At 41.4% G+C, this 20,876-nt stretch overlaps 1 protein-coding gene across 1 annotated transcript in view; it reads right to left on the bottom strand.

Annotated features, from left to right (window-relative positions):
* arhgef10lb (Rho guanine nucleotide exchange factor (GEF) 10-like b) overlaps positions 1-20,876 on the bottom strand; it is a 281,719-nt gene that overhangs the window by 47,998 nt on the left and 212,845 nt on the right. Inside the window, exons 22-23 of the mRNA XM_039755432.1 lie at positions 7,238-7,324; positions 2,275-2,495 (exon numbers count right to left, since the gene is read on the bottom strand). Of these exons, the coding sequence (XP_039611366.1) occupies positions 2,275-2,495; positions 7,238-7,324 (308 nt within the window). The remainder of the gene's footprint in view (positions 1-2,274; positions 2,496-7,237; positions 7,325-20,876) is intronic.

Consider the following 20,876-nt stretch of genomic DNA (forward strand, 5'->3'; position numbering starts at 1 on the left):
TCCGGACGTATTCATGTAATCAGCGTATTGTTGAGCAGACTGTATAACAATGCCTCTGTGACTAAGAACAACGGACACCACGTCACCGAAGTTATCCCAATGTTTCCAAACAAAGCTAACAGCCATGTTACGAAGTTTGAGAGCAACAATTTCATTCAAGACATTTCTCCAAAAAAACCCAACTGACAGAAACAAACAGTTACCTGAAGCAGGAATTTCTATAACATTGAAAGAAGTGTTGTTTCCATGAAATACATTCGAAGCGGTAGCCATGGAGGGCAAAAGAATAGTCAACGTGGTGCAGAGCTGGGTTTGGACCGCAGCACAGACCAAAGTGAGTGAGTATGTGTTTGATGAGCTGTTTGATTTGGCAGGCAGTGGTCTGAGGTGCGTTCCTGAGCACGTGGGAGGAGGGACAGAGTTTCTGGGCGGGGCTTCGTTGTTCCTTTCAAATGGTTTTTCATGGTGGACGCGGTCGGGTGTCGAAACCGAAAAGAATAATGAAAAGTCAACGTGGCTTAGACGTGCATGTGGACTCCTAGCACAGACGAAAGGGGCTAACTGGGTGGTCAGTGAGTTTTTGCGTCCGGGCACATGGGCAGGCAGTGTGAATGCCTAGAAAGCGAGGGTAGAAGCAGGCCGGTGAAAAAAGAGTGTTAGTGGGCAGGGAAACGTCTTCCATATTTCTGCAGGAGCATCTAAGAAGACGCATGTTTGTTGCGGATGCGAATTGCTGTATATAGCGTGTAAAACATTTTGCATCGTAACTGAAAACTCGTTTTTTAAAGACTGCTTACTTCATTGTGTTTTAACCTCAGTTGTAAAGGATTGTTTTAAAGATCCCATGGGATACCCCTCGCAAACCATTTTACACGCTGCATATGGCGATTTACCTCCGCGAGAAACATGCCTCTAGGAACAGTCAACGTGCAGGTGCATGTGGCCTCTATGACAGACGAATATAAATGACGCCGTTTCTTCTGTGTCGTCGCGTTCGAGTTGGTGGGCGTGGCTCTGCGAGTTATCATCGTATCCAATGGTCTTGGAGTTGGTGGGTGTAGCTCCTTCCTCCGTGCGCAATAGGTGTCTTACTTGTCGGCGGCTCAGTGAATCCACGCCCCTTCCGGCGTGCTTTCCATGGTTGTCTTGCCTTAGTGAATTATATATATATATATATAGATAGTCATAAAATTGTTTTGCCATATTCACAAAGCATCTGAAGACGGGCATAGCAAACTCCTCTGACTCTTGTGAGACCTATCGGTGTCCCTACAGGGAAGGGTCCTATTCCCTTACCTGGCCATTAGGAAAAGATGGACACCTGGGAAATGGTCATATTCCCTTGCCGTAACAGAACAGGGGCACAGGAAGACGTGGCAGCAACAACTACACCGGGGTTGGCCTCCCAGCAACCCCAGAAGGACACACGGATTGGGCTTCTGTACTGGGTACGCCAGGACAGTGGTGACTACTTGCTAAAGGCAGAGTGTTCCCTCGTACACCAGGTGGCAGCATCCCATCTGGAGGGTCCCTGTATGGACACCCACAGGGCAGCATGGGAGTTGTGGTCCCAGGGGCCTGTCCTGACGGGTTCTGTGGGAGCTGCCGGGGTGGGCTGTGGAATACCGACAGAACAAGGACTGTTGGGTTCCTGCCAGACCTGGAAGTACTTCATGGGGGTAACAGATTGAGCACCAGAAGTATTCCCGGGTCTGGAGTTAAAAGTGAGCCCTCCACCCGACTCAACAGTCAGAGTTAGAGATGGAGTCGGACGTGGAGGAGGGAGTGGAACAAAGAGAACAAAGTGTTGTACAGAAGGCATTGTTGCTATAAAAACACTTTATTTGAACTTGGATTGTTGTGCGGCAATTGTGACTAGCGTTTGAGGGTGCTGATATAACCCCTAGAGGCCACACTCTTCAAATACTGTGCAAAGTTGGAGCACAGGAAGGCTGTCATCTACATTGATCTTCCATCTATTGGATGGAGTCTACTGTATATTTCAGTGTCTCGCCACAGTCTTTCCCAATTGGAACACAACCTCTCGTGACCATTGTTTCAAAAATGAGGACCACCACCAGCCCCTGCCGTCTTAACAATACCAAAGAGGGACCAAAACACTGCCACAATGTCAAGTGCTTTTAGTATTTCCTGTCAGATTTCATCCAACCCTTTGGCCTTGCAACTACGGAGATTTCCACATGCCACAATAAATCTCATGCCCATGCAGAATGCCTGAAAACCACAAACAATTGCACGCATCCTAACCCCCACCTGCCATCCTGGAGCCCTACACATATGGTGTTTCCGACCCCAGCAGCACGATCAGTTACGCTTCTCCAATCTTCTGAATCCTCAGGCAGGTCCGGTTCTGGGACGTATTCAAGACTGCGCACTGCCGCCCCCAACTGGAAGGATTTCACACTGCGGGGTGTTTGTCTATTGAGGGAAAAGATGTCCACCTGTCCCAGGCTGCTGTCACTTCTGCTGGCCACCTGAACGGGAAAAATAAAAAAAAGTCTTTAGAAATGTGAGTGGTTTATGGACACATTCACACATAATGTGTGCATTTAACAATTCTAACTAGTAAGGAAGAAACTGTAGGATATTAAACTTTATTATCCCATTTTCCTCCAATAACAACTATAAACCCCTTTATTTATTCTAATGGCAAAGTACCTCAACTTTAAAAAGAAAGCCACTGTCGATTTCAATAGACATCCTTCAAACGTAAATGCACCCAAAATCCAACTTGCTCTAATACCCAGAAGACATTGGGTAGAACTACCCTCAGGCGATCAGGCAAGGGATGGAAAGCGAGAGCGAGAGAGAGAGAGAAAATCATTCTAACATGCACAGTGAGACCGTTCAGGCCACCTCAAAGCCTTTCGCTTGTGATAATAAGGAGGAGAACATAAGTATGTAAAAATATGCATATTACTTTTAATCTTGAACTTGCCATTATGCAAATCTCTAATTGCCGCATGCAGTGGTAAATCTGCATAAAAATGTCTTGATTTTTTTTTCTTTCTCGTCTTTCGTGCAGGAGGGCTGTCCTTCAAAAGCATATATACTGGAAGTTTGCGGTCGCGCTGGCATGATGAATAAACATGGAGAAATCAGGGGGAAGTGATAGATGTGTTATGGGGCTGGAGGCACGTTTCACTTACGCTGATTAGAAGACAAAGAAATTTTTCTAATCACAGGCTTTGGAAGTCCCACTGGCTGATCATCTTAACATGACTCATAGCAGCCCCCATTTCGGAGCCGCACTACGAGTCAAGAGTGTGTGACACTGGCTTTTTCAATGACTGCCCTCCTCATAAGCCCCTGAAGACTGCAATCCAATATGCCAAAAACTCTGGTAATGTGAGGCTCATCATATTCTTAATAAGCCTCACATTATATTAACTGACTGACAAAAAAAAATAATAATTAAGCAAGTTGAACAAATGTCATATAAAATGGCTGATAAGAAAGAAAGAATGGTGGGCTACTTAAGTCTAGAACTAAACACTCACAGGGGTCAGGACACTGCAAGAATCTGAAATTCTTTAAGTAGTAAATAAGGAAGCCAGAAGATTCAAGATAAAGAAGACAAAAGTTTTATGGAACAGTAGAGTGGCAATGAGTTGCATGCCCATTACCACATGCAGTAAATAATTATTTCACTGTACTCTGCAGATGTGACAATATTGACCCCATAAACCTATTAACCTGCATGAGTGAAGGATGTGTCATTTCTTTGTGGGATAACAACAATCAATCCATGCCTCACAGACAGAACAGGTAACATTTTGGGAGTCCTAGAAATACTCCATTGAGTTCAGACCACTGAAAAAACTTCAGTTAAATACGTAGCTGATCTATACTCTAAAATAATTAGAGAGGACTTCAAATCAGACATCGAGATAGCAGCAGGTTACTGCATCAAATACCTCCAAACCTAGGACTCTCATCGTGTGTTTTGAAAAATTACAATATAAACTACGGATAATGTTACTTCTCAGACAGAAACATGAGATTATATTTGAAAATAGCCACACTCGTATTTCCCCTGATTTCTCACCATCAACAGCTGCTAAATGCACCACATTTTACAACATTAATCAGTGTTTACGGAAAGCCGAGATCAGATACAGCCTCTTGTATCCTGCCAAACCGAAAGTACACATTCAAGGCAAGCTCTACATTTTTACTTCTATGGAGGAAACAGAAAAAGAGCTAAAAAAAAAACTGATTCAGACATTTTTTTTGAAATACGATCATGGGTCGCACTCTGCTCTGGCATGGCCACTTGCAATGACACTGGTACTATAATTATAGATCTTGCTTACTTCTCATTTACTTTTTATTTATATTTTAATTAAAATTATATGCATGTATGCATGTATATTTTTTAAGGAGGCTGTTTAACATCATACCCTTTGTTAATTGTATTAGGGCTTACTATGCCTATCTAGGGCTACTGTTTGACATCATTCCCTGGGTTTACTCTCTTAAGATGGTTCAAGATTATATTTTATGCTTATAGTATTTGGACTGTATTGTCAATAGATATCTCTATTTTAATCCTTCTACGTCACTGCTGTTTTTTTGTTTTGTTTTGAACGTGCTGCGTCTCTAGGGATGTCATAGGAATGGGACTTTGTAAAGTGTGGTCTAGCCTCACATGGGGAGGCAAAATTTGTGTGTATTGATGAGAGAGAAAGAGAGCAAGGTATTTCTAATCTATCCTTTTAATCCTAACTATAAGTGCCAACGCACCATTAGGCTTCATGGCAATAACTCCTGGGAACAAATTATTTCAAAGAAGTATTTGGCGTGCTAATTGACAATATTCTTGACAAAGTAAATTCGTCATTATATACGGGGGTCTTCCCAGACTGTCTTAAGACTGCTGTAGTTAAACCCCTACTTAAGAAACATAATCTTGATCCCTCGGCTCTTGAAAATTTTAGACCCATCTCTAACCTGCCTTTCCTAAGTAAAGTTCTGGAGAAGGCAGCCATTATGCAGTTAAATGACCACCTAAATAAACATGCTATTCTTGATAAATTTCAGTTGGGTTTTAGAACAAATCACAGCACAGAAACTGCACTCGTTAAAGAAGTAAATGATTTGCGAGTGAATGCAGACAGAGGCCATTTATCTGTTCTCATCCTCTTAGATCTGAGTGCCGCATTTGACACCATTGATCATAATATTCTTAGAAATTGCCTTAGTCAATGGGTGGGGCCTCTCTGGCAGTGTCTTAAATTGGTTTGAATCCTACCTGACAGGGAGAAAATTCTTTGTTAGTTGTGGTAATTACAACTCGAAGACACATGATATCCGATATGGTGTTCCACAAGGCTCTATCCTGGGTCCGCTGCTCTTCTCAATCTACATGCTTCCATTAGGTCAGATTATCTCAGGGCACAACGTGAGCTACCACAGCTATGCTGATGACACACAGCTGTGTTTATCAATAGCACCTGATGACCCCGATTCACTTGGTTCACTAACACAATGTCTGACTTGTATCTCAGAATGGATGAATAGTAACTTTCTCAAGTTAAATAAAGGGAAAACTGAAATCTTAGTGATTGGCAATAATGGATACAATGAGGCTATTAGAAATAAACTGGATACATTAGGATTAAAAGTCAAGACGGAGGTAAAAAGCTTAGGAGTAACTGTTGACTGTAATCTGAATTTTAAATCACATATTCATCAGATCACTAGGACAGCATTTTTTCACTTAAGAAACACAGCAAAAGTTAGACCTCTTATATCACTGAAAGATGCTGAGAAATTAGTTCACGCGTTTTTTTTTCAGTCGACTAGATTACTGTAACGCACTCCTCTCAGGACTACCCAAAAAAGACATAAATCGTTTGCAACGAGTGCAGAATGCAGCTGCTAGAATCCTAACTAGGAAAAGAAAATCAACACATTTCTCCAGTTTTGATGTCACTACACTGGTTACCTATGTCATTCAGGATTGACTTTAAAATTCTGCTTATGGTTTATAAAGCCTTAAATAATCTCGCTCCATCTTATACATCGGAATGTCTGACACCTTATATTCCAAATCATAACCTCAGATCTTCAAATGAGTGTCTCCTTAGAATTCCAAGAGCTAAACTTAAAAGAAGTGGTGAGGCGGCCTTCTGCTGTTATGCACCTAAAATCTGGAATAGCCTGCCAATAGGAATTCGCCAGGCTGATACAGTAGAGCACTTTAAAACACTGCTGAAAACACATTACTTTAACATGGCCTTTTTATAACTTCACTTTAACTTAATCCTGATACTCTGTATGTTCAATTCTTCATAATAACTATTCATGGTGGCTCTAAAATCCCCTGACCCTCTCTCTCTTCTGTTTCTTTTTCCGGTTTCTTTGTGGTGGCGGCCTGCGCCACCTCCACCTACTCAAAGCATCATGATGCTCCAACATTGATGGACTGAAAGCCAGAAGTCTACGTGACCATCATCATCAAATCCTTCCGTGAGAACCCTAAATCCAAAGAGGACTGTTTCATTTATGTTAGGTAGAATGCCCAGAGGGGACTGGGTGGTCTCATGGTCTGGAATCCCTACAGATTATATTTTTTTCTCCAGCCGTCTGGAGTTTTTTGTTTTTTCTGTCCCCCCTGGCCATTGAACCTTACTCTTATTCTATGTTAATTAATGTCGACTTATTTTATTTTCTTATTGTGTCTTTTATTTTTCTATTCTTTATTATGTAAAGCACTTTGAGCTACTGTTTGTATGAAAAATGTGCTATATAAATAAATGTTGTTGTTGTTGTTGGGAAAACTGGAAATTAAGGTCAAAGCTGTCTTATCTTAAGACTACAAAATGACAACAAAAGTTCAGAAACAATACCTTCATGACCAAACAGTTAACTTTGTGAGCTGGAATGTTAAAGGTCTGAATCATGAATTAAAGAGAAAGAAAGTATTCTCTCACCTAACAGGCCTAAACTCTAAAATAGTATTTTTACAGGAGACCCACTTATTAAGCAAGGATCAGTTTCGGCTGCACAGAGACTGGACTGGCTAAATATTCCATTCCATTTTTACAAAGAAAACTACCGGTGTGGGAATTCTTACACATAGAACAGTCTCATTTGTAGTAACAGATGTAGCTTTCACCTTAGCTCAGCTTTTGCGCGTTTTATACCTAGATGTCACTTTTATCAGACATTTGCAGTTTCTGGCTTTGTCTTGCCTGGGTCGTCAACTCACCCAAAGGTAGCCTTGAGGGAGAGAAGTGCTGGCACCTGAGAATCCGAGCAGAGCACACTGGACTGGGTTATGAAGAGCCACTTCCAGCTGGAAAAGAGAACAGAATAAAAAGGACTTACAAAGGAGTATGTTTGTTACACTAGATCATAGCCCTCCTAGATTGTTATTAGATTTCTACCAGAGATGGCCATCAATAATTATCGTACGCTCTCCTAATGCCTTGACCCCTAATTGGGTTCTGACTGTAAAGCAACACAATGAAATGAAAAGGGAAACCATCTAGCTGCAAGTTTCATCAATAATAAGGCAATACATGGAGGACATACAGGAATTATGAAAAATTATAAAATTTTATTGCTATACAATATTAAATCACAGAGGATAAAATTTGGCTTTTGACATTGATTAATAAATCACCCTCTTTATTGCAAAGTGAAAACAGATCTCTGCAAAGTTGTAGTATAAATATAAAACACAAAAACAATTGAGTACATTAAGCATTTACCCCTTTTAATAGGACCCCCCTAAAGTGTCACTGGCTCAGGAAGTCACAGAATATGTCCAACAGAGTAGAGGTCTCCAGCTCCGGCCCTGGAGGACCACCGTGGCTGCAGGTTTTCATACTAACCCTTTTCTTAATGAGTGACCTGTTTTTGCTGCTAGTTAACTTCTTTTGAATTCATTTTAATTGACTTGCTCTTGAAGACTCAGACCCCTTAACTGTTCCTTTTTCCTTAATTAGCTCCCAAACAATAATGAGATACAAAATGTGCCACAACAACTGGTGTCCATCACACAGTATCTGAAAATAAAGAAAGATGAAGGTCTCAGGAGTGTTGATCTGCTCACCTACACAACAAATTTTTAACAGTGTGCTCATAGAAAAGAGAAAATCAACAGTTTCGTAAATGTCTGCTAATGCTTCATGACAGCGGCAACAAGCCATGGAAGTAAAGAACGGGTTGAACTAACGACATAAATCGGCACCTCATTAAGCAACTGGTCGGAGTGAAATCGGTTGAGGTTTGAGGCCCTGACTTAGCTGGTCTTCTGTTGGCTCACTCGTTTCATATTTCATTTCTGTTTGGGTGCCCTTTGAGGAAAGAAATGAAGCAATTCAGAGGAATGATGAAGAAATTCAGGGGAACAAATCTTGAAAAACAAGTCAATTAAAATGAATTCAAAAGAAGTTAATTAACAACACAAACAGGACACTCATTAAAAAAAAGGGTTAAAATGAAAACCTGTAGCCGTGGTGGTCCTCCAGGACTGAAGTTGGCAACCCTTGCAATAGAGGTCACCTGTCGGGAGTTGTAATTGATTGAAGTATAGATGCATGTGGATTTAGAATGGTCAATATGTGGGGATTCAATATGGTGGCCTAATCTGCACAATGAAAGCAAAAAAACACTCCAAGTAACTCAGAGAAAAGGTGATTGAAAATCACAAGTCAGGAATGGTGATGTCACTTCATTGATGAAGAAATGGAAAGAGTATGGCACAATTGTAATTCTGGCTAGAGTAGGCCATCCACAAAAACCTGAGTTATTGAGAAATAAGACCACAACGGAGGGAGCCCACCAAAAGGCTTCTAAGAACTCTGAAGGAGTTACAAGCAACAGTAACTCAAATTAGAGAAACCGTGCAAACAGTTATAGCCAGGGTGCTTCACCAGTCACACATTTCAGGGCGACTAGCAAAGAGACATTTCGGCTGATGGTGCATGGGAGACACTGAAATCAGCTGGATGAAGGTTCTGTGGTCAGATGGGACCAAAATTGAGCTTTTCGGCCATCGTCACGTTACATTGCATGTTATTAAAAAACACACCATACCCAACTTGAAGCATGGCAGTGGCGGCATCAGACTCAGCAGAAGGTTCAAGAAGGTTTGCGAGGACAAAATAAATGTAGGAAAATATAGGGACATTCTGGAAGAAAACCTGATGAAGTCTGAAAGAAGCCTGCACTTTGGAAGATTATGTCTTTTCCAGCAAGAGAACAAGAATAACGATAAAGTCAAAAGTACAAAGTAATGGCTTAAAAAAGCAGCAAAGTCAATGTCCTAGAATGGCTGAGTCAGAATCCAGAGTTGAATCCAATTGAGAATGTGTGGTTGAACATGAAAGCTGTTCACTCATGAGGCCCATTGCAACTGACAGAGCTTGAGCAAAAAATGGGGGAAAAATGGTCATCTCCAGATGTGCAAAGCTAATAGAGAAAGAGAAGCTCATGTGCACATAGACACAAGGCTATCATGGCTACCAAAGGTGCATCTACTAAATACTTTGGCAATACATTTGATGTTGACATTAAAGAGCCTTTTTCTGATGTCATAAAAGCTAAACGAAATACCCTGTGATTCAATGTTGTATAAGAAGAAAATGTGAAATACTTTTTATAGGCACTGTGAATGAACACAGCAAATAAACAGACAGGTGTGACCAAACGGTTAACATGTTGGACTGAATGGAGGGCTGGCGCAGGCTCAAATCCTACTACTGTGCTACAGTTTATTAAAGACCCACTTTACATGGCTGAACTGAGCCACATTGAGCAGTGAACAATTCAGATTCTTCGATGCGGACGCTTTATGTTGACATTCCCAAGAGTTTACTTCCATTGTATACTACTGTAAAAGATACATATATTTATTTGTTTGTGAGAGAATAATGTTAGGGTGACATAGCATTCATCTTAAGAAAGGGTGTTGAAATCCAGTCCTGGAGGGCCGCAGTGGCTGCAGGTTTTCATTCTAACCATCGTCTTAGTTAGTCACCAGTTTTGGCTGCAAATTAACGTTTTTTGCCTTACTGTTAATTAACTTGACTCGGGCCCCTTAGTTGTTTCTTTTTCCTTAATTAGCAGCCAAACAATAATGAGACACAAAATGAGCTACCGCATGACCAGCTCCCCTGTGCCCATCACACAATATCTAAAAATAAAGAGAGGTGAAGGTCTCAGTACGGTTGATCTCTCAGGTCACCAAAACATTTTGACGATGTTCTTAGAAAAAACAGAAAAATCAACAGTTTTGGAAATGTCTGCTGTGGCAGAATAAGAGCAGCAATAAGCCATGGGATTAAATAACGGGTTTAATTAACAACAAGAGTGAGCTTCTAATTAAGAAACTGGTTGGAGTGAAATTGGTTGGAGTTTGAAGCCCCGATTTAACTGGTCATCTGTCAGCTCATTTCACGTCTCATTTCTGTTTGGCTGTCATTTAATGAAATAAAGAATCAATTGAGAGGACTGAATCCTTAAAAACTGGGCTATTAAGATGAAGGGAAAAGGAGTTCATTAGCAGTGAAAACTGGTCACTGATTAGGAAAAAGGGTTAGAATGAAAACCTGTAGCCACAGGCCTGGAGTTCGACACCTCTGATCTTAAGAAATAGCACAAAGGGTTAATAAATGTCAGAAACCTGTTCGAGCCTATCAGGAAGGACAAATGAACAACAACGACAAGACTGTACCAGAAGGTTCATGTAATACACCAATAGTACTAAAAGATGATTTAGGGTGTACCCAACACTGGCAATTCATTCCATGCCCGAGCACGTTCACCAGCATGTAATCCCCCAAAGTCTAGTTCGTTTGGCTAGTGTGCCCTGTGACCTGGAAGAGCTGTGCCTGGGCACAGTTCAGTAGGATTCGGGAACAGTGTGATCACTAAACATGCTCAAACCCGGAAAACAGACATGACATCAATGATGCGACAAGTCAGACAGTGCAATTCTCATTTCATTCAATACCATCTGAGTTAAAAACAGGTTTTTATTCTCACCTTACACATGAACGTGAATTGTAGTTGGCAAGAAAGGCTGCAAATCTCTCCCTTAACATCATTTGTCTCCTTAAAAATATTCTTGTACGTGCTGTACGATTAACAGCAAAATGCTGTGCTGCACACTCTGTAACTCTGTAAAGGGGTAAAGCGTTATCCTGTCCTAAACGACTCCAAAACAACCACAAAATAAGGAAAATCATTTTCACATGCATGGCATCATTCCGTGTTCAGATCCTGTTTTGGTTTTACGCGAAGTCGCATGGTGATGATGACGAAAGCGTGCCTGGGCCCAGAACATTAAGCGCCGTTTTAGTGCAGGCCAGCTGGGAAGAAGGGAGTTGGGGGGCAATTGCGGTCGGGCACGGTACAGAACAAACGGGCCTAGTGTGAGTACACCCTAAGAGATAAGCAGATGTCCTGTAAACAACAAGACTGGACAGTTGTCACATACACAAACATTTCCAGGGTGATGGCTAAACCTAAAGGTATAAGAAGAACAAGAGTATGATAAAAACAGACTTCTATTTACTGTTAGCTGTGTGTGTACGCCAACAAACCAATCGGAGTAAACGTCAGGTGACGTGTATGCATTCATCAGCACTGTTATGTAAATTCAGTTGTTTCTAAAATGGACCATTCTGATCATTTTGTAGAAGTCTGCTGTGAAGCATGCTCCTTCTTTGGCATTTGCTGTGGGGTAAATAAAATACGCAATGGACAAGCTTACTCCTGCCTGGTCTCGGACTCAAAGAGGTTTTATTAGACTTGGCCTAGTACAGAAGTTTGTGTCTTTAATTAAAATGTTAAATTCTACCATATGTCTCTTACCCCAGCCTGCCTGCATCTGTCCCTCTCTTGCTCATCATGTGATTGGCTTTGCATCCAATTGTCACATTTCATCTTGAGGGGGGGACTGAGCCCACATGGCTTCTCCATACAGTTTTTTGATCACAACTTCTGGGTAGTAAATAAAGAAATCAGATCACCAGTACAAGGAGCTAAAATGAGGTTGCTGAGCAGGGCTGAAGGTCTCTCTGTGGTGATAGGACAAGGAGCTGGGCAATGCTGGAGGACCTCGTAGTGGTAGAGCTGCTGAGGTGTGAGTTAGGAAACCCTCCTGGGAGAAGACTGAAGGGCAGAGCCAAGACACGCTATAAAGATTACACATCTCAACAGTATTGGGAGCTGGGAATTCCCCAGAAGGGAACGAAGGAAGTTGCTGGGGACAGGGTTGCCTTGCAAATTCAGCTCAATGTGGTGTGTTCTCAAACGTTACGAAAAAAAGTGGAAAGAAAATGACGACAACAATCCCAGCATGCACTGCTTAATCTCTGATAAGCAATGTGTTACCAAGAAAATGTGTGAAATGCAAAGTTTATATATTCATGAAGAGTGGCATGACTGCCACAACATTATGACAGAAAGAAGGGGATTGGGGTAGTGTTTGAAAAAATTTTGCTTAGGATGACTTAAATTTTTTATGCAACTTTCTTTTTTTCTCCCTTCTTTGCCCCCTTGGTTAGTTCTGGCTATGGATTGATTCTGTAATGCACAAGAACAGACAAAAGGCTGCAGATTGTCGCATATGACAGTCACGTCATTTTCTGGTGTGATAAGACGGAGAGAATAATCCACGAAAAGCAGCAGCTCTAGCATCTTAAAGAGCAGATGTCAAGTCTTCAAAAAGATCCTTTACGCTGACATACACGAAAATTGCAAAGCAGGGAAGGAACTCGGTGAACTTGAAAGCAATGCCTGAGCCTGGCAAAAACACTAAGATGTGCTGTTCACATGCAAAACAAAGAGAGAAGGGGTCTGGAAAAAACTGTCTTTTGTGAAGTCACAGACAAAGCATTTCATAAACAGGGCCTCAGTGAATCCCAAAATGGCTTTAAGTATGACATGGGGAAAAGCAGATATGACTCAGGTGTGTAGTAACTAAACTAAAAAGCAACCAAGTAGGCTCATGCTCAGTGTTTTTTTGAATTGTACTTCATCCAAATACGGAAGACACATGTTAACAGTCATCAATCCAACTATTACTTAATCCACTACATGCAAATGACTGCCCCAGGGATCTTTGTCATAACCATAGACCATCCCAAGATTTAACCAGTATCATTTAAAATGGAAAAGTAATTTTCCAGCACAAATTTTCAAACTTTCCCTGGGGACGAATAAATTACTATCTGTGTACTTGTGGCCAAATTTACATTTACTTGCTCAAGCATATCGAATTATCCTTTGGCTTTTCACTCATTTACTTAGCAGGCACAGCCAAGAAAATGAAACTGCTCAGGGTGATAGCAACAACCATACAATGCAATGTACTTTAAGGTTTGCCATCTTGATATACTGGGTGTTTCCACTATATAAAGCTAATACACCAAAAAGAGTCACATGTAACAGAAATGCCACAGAGAGTTAACAGTTCCTGGTTCTCTGTCATCTTTCATATTTATCAACCAGTAGCTCCCATGATTGTTGTTGCGTTCTTTCCCACCATTTTCACTGGAGGCCAATTCATACCATTAAATGAACATAGTTGTTAATTTCATAGAAATAAACAGAATGCGGTTCACAGGACAACCGCCCTGGAGCAGGAGAGGACCACGGGAAAGGAGGAAAAGGGTTCTGGACTGTTTGGACCCGTGGCCACCACCAGGGGGCGATTTAAGCCTTGAGGAACCTGAAGACAGTTACTTCCGCCACACTCTGCAAGATGGCGGAGGAACCTGCCAGGGACGTCCGGAGTGCTTCCGGTGCAAAGGGCAGCACTTCCGCCACACCAGGAAGTGCTGCCGGAAGTTCGTCATCAGCCACCTGGAGCACATCCGGGCTGGAATAAAAGGCGCCGCCTCCCAGCAATCGGGGAGCTAGAGTCGGGAGAGGGAGCAGGACGAAGCTCCCAGGAGGAGATTGGCAGCCAAGGACTGAGAGAAAGAAAGTTCATTTTGGGTGATTATTGCTTTGTGCACTGTGTGGTGTTTGGGACTGTGTTTATTTGTGAATGAATAAACGTGTGACTTTTATAAAGATGTGGTCTCCGACTGGTGGTGTCCGGGCAAGTCTCACAATATATATATATATTATGGGGTGCCAAACAGGCAATTACAATGATTTTTGGAATATATGAAGTCATTGTCAGAATATATAAAGTCATTCCTGATTATATACAACGTCAAAGCATGAATATATAAAGTCAGCATCGGAATATATAAAGTCAGCGTTGGAATATATAAAGTCATTCCTGAATATATAAAGCCAGCGTCGGAATATATAAAGTCATTCCTGAATATATAAATTTAAAGTCAGAGTCAAAGTTTACCTTTCACTAGTGCGAGTGAAATGACAAGCACGGAAATATATTTGATGGAACTAGCCAATTTTATTTGTGAATTGTACTAATTTTATATATTCGGGAATGATTTTATATATTCCAACGCTGACTTTATATATTCAAAAATGACATTATATATTCCGACGCTGACTTTAAATAATCAGGCTTTGACGTTATATACCGTATAATCAGGAATGATTTTATATATTCCGACGCTGACTTTATATATTCAGGAATGACTTTATATATTTCAGTGCTGACTTTATATATTCTGAAATTCATTATATTTTCCTGTTTGGATATATATATATATATATAATCAGGAATGTCCCCCAAGACACTAGATGCCATCTTCCCTACAGCATAGCGGTACCCTGGATTCCTGCAGGGCACCATGGGATATGGAATTCAGCCCTGCTGGGTATCATGGGTGCCACCAGGAGATGCTGCAGGAGGACCTGGGGACTACAGATAGATAGTCAGTGAGAGAGAGCCTGAATTTGTATTGTCCTGTACACTGACATACGGCCATATGGCCATTCCCAAATTAAGTAATAAGTCGGCATGACTGTACAGAGAGAAGCACTCCTCTCTATAAACCATATGTTATATACGTTAATCTATCACTTTATTATTAAAGTTGTGTTTTCTCTTTATTAATCCATTTTATAAGCAGTTTAGGACTGTGAGGAGTCAGTGGCTATCCAAGCTGCCCTAGACACAAGGTGGTATCCCAGAACAGAGTGCACATCCATCGCCTGGCACACTAACACAGACACCCAAACTCACACTGGGCCAATTTACAGTAGCCCATTTACCAAACGCCAGGTCTTTGATACGGTAGAGGATAATCTGTATTTACTATTTAATTGAACTCTTTATCAGGTAGGATTACCTGCATATTAAAAATGCACAAACATTTGTTCAACTGCTTTGACAAGTAAACAAAGCCTGATGGGTCTTTAATAGTTGACATAATAAAGGAAAATCCTAAGTAAATCCACACAAAAATAGAAAAAACACACGCATTGATCGTGACTGAACGGAGATTCAAAACCAAGCCTCCCAAGCTGTAAGACCACAGCGCTACCAGGCTGCCATTGCACATATCCATCTATCCACATATGTCCTGAATCCGCTGCCACTACACAGTGGCAGGGAGCTGGTGACAGTCCCAGAAGTATTAGGAAACAAGCAGGAATCAACCCTGCATAGTATCAGGTAAATGTTATCACACACACACACCATTGAGTTAAGTGAAAGAAATGAGCGGGCTGTATTTTATAGAACCATGCCGAATGCAATCAAGATTTATGCAAACAACATAATCTTAGCATCAATTGAAAAGATGTAACGCAATCCAACACGAGGAGTCGACCACTGCTAATGAATACTGACGCCGCATTCCTATAAAGAACAGCTGCTATTTTTTTCTCTGCATCATGTGCGGATTTTACATCCACCCTAAATGCAGGCAATTTGATTTTGAAATAACCATCACCATTAGCTTTTCTAGGCATTACTCAGATGTAAGCTGCCTGCATGTGGATCAGCGGGTTTCTAAAATCTAAGCTTGATAAAAAGACGTTCAAGAAATACAGTGGAGGAGAAAAAAAAATGAGGCGTGGGCAGAATAGCAAGAGGCAGCCCGAGAATTACTGTATTTCACTTGGAGGATCAATGATTTTGGAATAGCCTGGAAATTAACTAAATATGCACCACACACCCATTAAATTCAGTGAGGTGTTCAGATTTGAGTGTGTCACTGATGTGTGTTTCTCAATTCAGACCACTGCCTCACATCTAAAATTTCTTTTTATTGCCATGACTTGCTCTGGAAGTTGGCATGGACAAACAAACTCTGACAAACTGAGCACAGTTCAACTAATAATCCATTCATTTTCTGAACCCACTTATTTTATTAGAGCAGTGTTTTCGAAACTTTGTGATGTCACATCCCAGCTTTCCACTAGCCAAAGTGTTTGTGACCCACTGCTCCCCTTCCATGAATTTAACACTTTGAATTTAGGAAATTAAATTAAATGAATTAATTCAATTAGGAAATTAAATAAATTAAATTAATACATTTTGAATTTATGAATTTAGGAAACTCTGGTTTCCTCCTTGAATTTAGCATAATCACCTGAGTAAGGTGGTGTCCCTCATAAACTAGAGCACAATCATCAAAACACCTCCACGCGATCACCAGAGTGTTAGATAAATTGTGATTGTCAAAGCTTCTCCTCCTCAGAGCAGCGGTTGGGAAGGACATCCAGGATCGGCCATGATCCACCAGCGATGCTGTGTGCAGAGGGTGCAGACCTATAAATACCTGGGAGTACAGCTGGATGACAAATTGGACTGGACTGCCAATACTGATTCTCTGTGTAAGAAAGGCCAGAGCCGACTATACTTCCTTAGAAGGTTGCCGTCCTTCAACATCTGCAATAAGATTCTGCAGATGTTCTACCAGTCGGTTGTAGCGAGCACCCTCTTCTACGCGGTGGTGTGCTGGGGAGGCAGTATAAAGAAGAAGGACGTCTCACGCCTGGACAAACTTGTTAAGAAGCCAGGCTCTATTGTGGGCACGGAGCTGGACAGTTAAACATCTGTAGCAGAGCAACGGGCGCTGAGCAAACTCCTGTCAATCATGGAGAATCCACTGCATCCACTGAACAGTGTCATCTCCAGGCAGAGGAGTAGTTTCAGTGACAGACTGAGGAGATCATTCCTTCCCCACACTATGCGACTCTTCAATTCCACCTGGGGGAGTAAATTCTAACATTATTTAAAGATATTGTCTGTTTTTACATGCATTTTTAGTACTCTTTAATTTAATATTGTTTAGTTTTTGTTTTTTTTTTTCGTATCAGTATACTGCTGCTGGATTATGCGAATTTCCCCTTGGGATTAATAAAGTATCTATCTATCAATCTTGATCGTCGGAGCGACGGGAGTTGATGTTTTGTCTGGGGTGGGCCGTGGCCTACAAGTTGAGAAATGCTATATTGCAGGGTCCCATGGAGGACAGGGCCAAGGCCACCAGCAGTGAGTGGGCATAACACACTGGACAAAAACACCAGTAAACTCAAACATGGCCGAAGTACTGTAGAGCCACCAAATCAACCTAACAAGCCCATTGGTGGAATGTGAGAGGAAGGTAAAGCACCCAAAAACACCCACATAGACAGAATGTTTAAATTTTACACAGGCAGTGACCTGACCAGCATTTGAACTCAAACTCCACCACTGCTTCCAGACGGTGGCAACCACTCCGGCAACACATCACTGGGAAATATTGACATTCTGGCATGTCCTGCCATATAACAAGCTAGAAAAAGCAACTAAAGAGATCCTTGAGAAGTATTCCTCAACCAGTGCACATACCGCATTGAAGTTTTGAAAGTACGGCCATAAGCGTCCCAACTCTAAAACGGTCAAGTATAAGAAAGTGTGGGTTTGTGGGCAAGTATGCCCTGACATACAGTGGCATCTTTTACCCGATAACCCTGTAATATAGTAGGTGGGTTCAGAAAATGGATGGATTTATAACTGGGTCAGGTGACGTCAGCCATGTGACTCCTTAAAGGTCACCTTCACTGACGTTTCTAATAATACATTTTAATTATACAGAGCCTTTCCCATGCTTGACATTGATTAACAGAAAAAGACTCCTTAATGTCAAAGAGAAAACTGATCTCTGTAAAGTGGGTATACCTATATAGTAGATAGATATGAAAGGTACTACAAAGAAGAGACAGATAGATCTTTATTTGTCCCCAGGTTTTGCTTTTTACAGAAACTTGTTATTAAACAATCAATAACCCTCACTATGGTCTAAACACACACCAAAAATGACTAAAAATAAAGAAAACTTCTAACTTCACTTGCCAGTCCCAGTTCCACCGAGGCATTACACAGGTGTATTGCTGTTGGTATAAAGTGGCCCAGACACAGATAAAAGTTAAAAGGCAATTCAAATGCACCTTGTATGCCAGATTCTGTCCACCACTAGCAGCATTTATATGACCAGATATGAATTTTAACTCACTAATTCTTTTTCATTTTGTTTATATTTTGCATCTTTGCTGTTGCTTTTTGTGGAAGTCACTCAGTTAGTTAACTGGCTACTATTGCTGGATTCAAATGTACATAACCGTGTTATAAATGGACAAGAACAGTGTCAGGTGACGTCATACATGCGACACTTTTGAAGGTCACTTTCATTGACATTTCTCTGTCCGAGTTTGCGGATATTTGTACCCAAATCTCTTTGCTTTGGTGTGTTCACTTTCATTACAGACTTTTGATTTTTGGCTCTCTAGCTTGTTTTCTCAACTTTGATTTTTTATTTTCCATCCATCCATTTTTCAACCCGCTGAATCCAAACACAGGGTCACGGGGGTCTGCCGGAGCCAATCCCAGACAACACAGGGCACAAGGCAGGAACCAATCCCGGGATTTTTTATTTTTATTGATTTTATTTGATTAAAATAACATTTTCATGAGGGTGTTGATGGAGAAGTATAGAGAAGGCCAGAAGGAGTTGCATTGCGCCTTTGTGGACCTGGAGAGAGAATATGGCAGGGTGCCTCGAGAGGAGCTGTGGTATTTTATGAGGAAGTTGGGAGTGGCAGAGAAGTACGTAAGAGTTGTAAAGGATATGTACGAGGGAAGTGTGACTGTGGTGAGGTCTGCAGTAGGAGAGACGGATGCATTCAACGTGGAGGTGGGATTACATCAGGGATTGGCTCTGAGCCCTTTCTTCTTTGTAATGGTGATGGACAGGTTGACAGACGAGATTTGACAGGAGTCCCTTTGGACTATGATTTTTGCTGATGATATTGTGATCTGTAGCGATAGTAGGGAACAGGTTGAGGAGACCATGGAGAGGTGGAGATCTGCTCTAGAGAGGAGAGGAATGAAGGTCAGTAGGACCATCAAGACAGAATACATGTGTGTGAATGAGATGGAGGTCAGAGGAGTAGTGAGAATACAGGGAGTAGACTTGATGAAGGTGGATGAGTTTAAATACTTGAGATCAACAGTACAGAGTAATGGGGATTGTGGAAGAGAGATGAAAATGAGAGTACAGGCAGGGTGGAGTGGATGGAGAAGAGTGTCAGGAGTGATTTGTGACAGACGGGTATCAGCAAGAGTGAAAGGGAAGGTCTACAGGACGGTAGTGAGACCAGCTATGTTATATGGGTTGGAGATGGCGGCACTGACCAGAAAGCAGGAGACAGAGCTGGAGGTGGCATAGTTAAAGATGCTAAGATTTGCATTGGGTGTGATGAGGATGGATAGGATTAGAAATGAAGACATTAGAGGTTCAGCTCAGGATGGACGGTTGGGAGACAAAGTTAAAGAGACAAGATTGCGTTGGTTTGGACATGAGCAGAGGAGAGATGCTGGGTATATTGGGAGAAGGATGTTAAGGATAGAGCTGCCAGGCAAGAGGAGAAGAGGAAGGCCTAAGAGAAGGTTTATGGATGTGGTGAGAGAGGACATGCAGGTGATGGGTGTGACAGAACAAGATGACGAAGACAGGAAGATATGGAAATAGATGATCCGCTGTGGCAACTCCTAACGGGAGCAGCGGAAAGAAGAAGAAGAAGATTTGATGAAAATAGCATTACATACAATCAAGTCAAACTTAACAAACCAGAATTCAATTGCCGCCCAATCAACTTTGATTTTGAATTAGCATTGTGAGTCAAGATGAAAGCAGGACTGATTTTCTGGCAATGAACATCTACCTCGTTGAAGCTACTATTTTTTAAAATCTCCTTGGTGATGTCAAATCAGAATACATGCGGCGTCATGAGTGCGACTTTTATGATTAAATGTATTTTTCATAGCTACACAGTTCAAATTTTGCTAATGTTAAATTAGTTAATGTAACAGTTAGGATTTAGATCACCCCTTGGACTTAATCCATTTGCTTAGGTGATTCAGTTTCATAATGACCTTAGTCTGAATTTTAGCACAATTTTGACATAGTGACAACAAAAATCTGTGTCAGCCACTGAAAATTAACAACTTTGTCCTAACAGCTTCATGTGGAGATCAGTTAGATTGAGATATAATTAACCACCAGAGCGGTGGAGATGACAAGTGTATAGGTCATATCATTACTAAACCTGATTTATCCACTTCTTGATCTCAAGGTGCAGGCGTCTACATTGGGAACACTGGGTGCAGGATAGGAAACAGCCGTATACCAGTAAATTGCAGGGCCCATTCATGCACTCGTCCAAAGTGGTCAACTTGGATTTTGCAGTTAACTTAATCTGCACTTCTTGGGGAATGTGGAAGAAAAAAAAAATAGGAGTACCAAGAGGAAAACCTCCAAAGACAATGAGGAAAACGTGCAAACTCCACATGAACAATGTCGAAGCATGGGATTGCAATACAGAACACCAGATCTTCAAAGCACCAACAATATCCACTGCACTACCATGCCACCCAAGTGCAGTTCAAATTTGTAGAGTTAACCAAGCGGTCAATC

Source organism: Polypterus senegalus, chromosome 6 (genome assembly GCF_016835505.1).
Source record: "Polypterus senegalus isolate Bchr_013 chromosome 6, ASM1683550v1, whole genome shotgun sequence".
NCBI lineage: Eukaryota > Metazoa > Chordata > Cladistia > Polypteriformes > Polypteridae > Polypterus > Polypterus senegalus.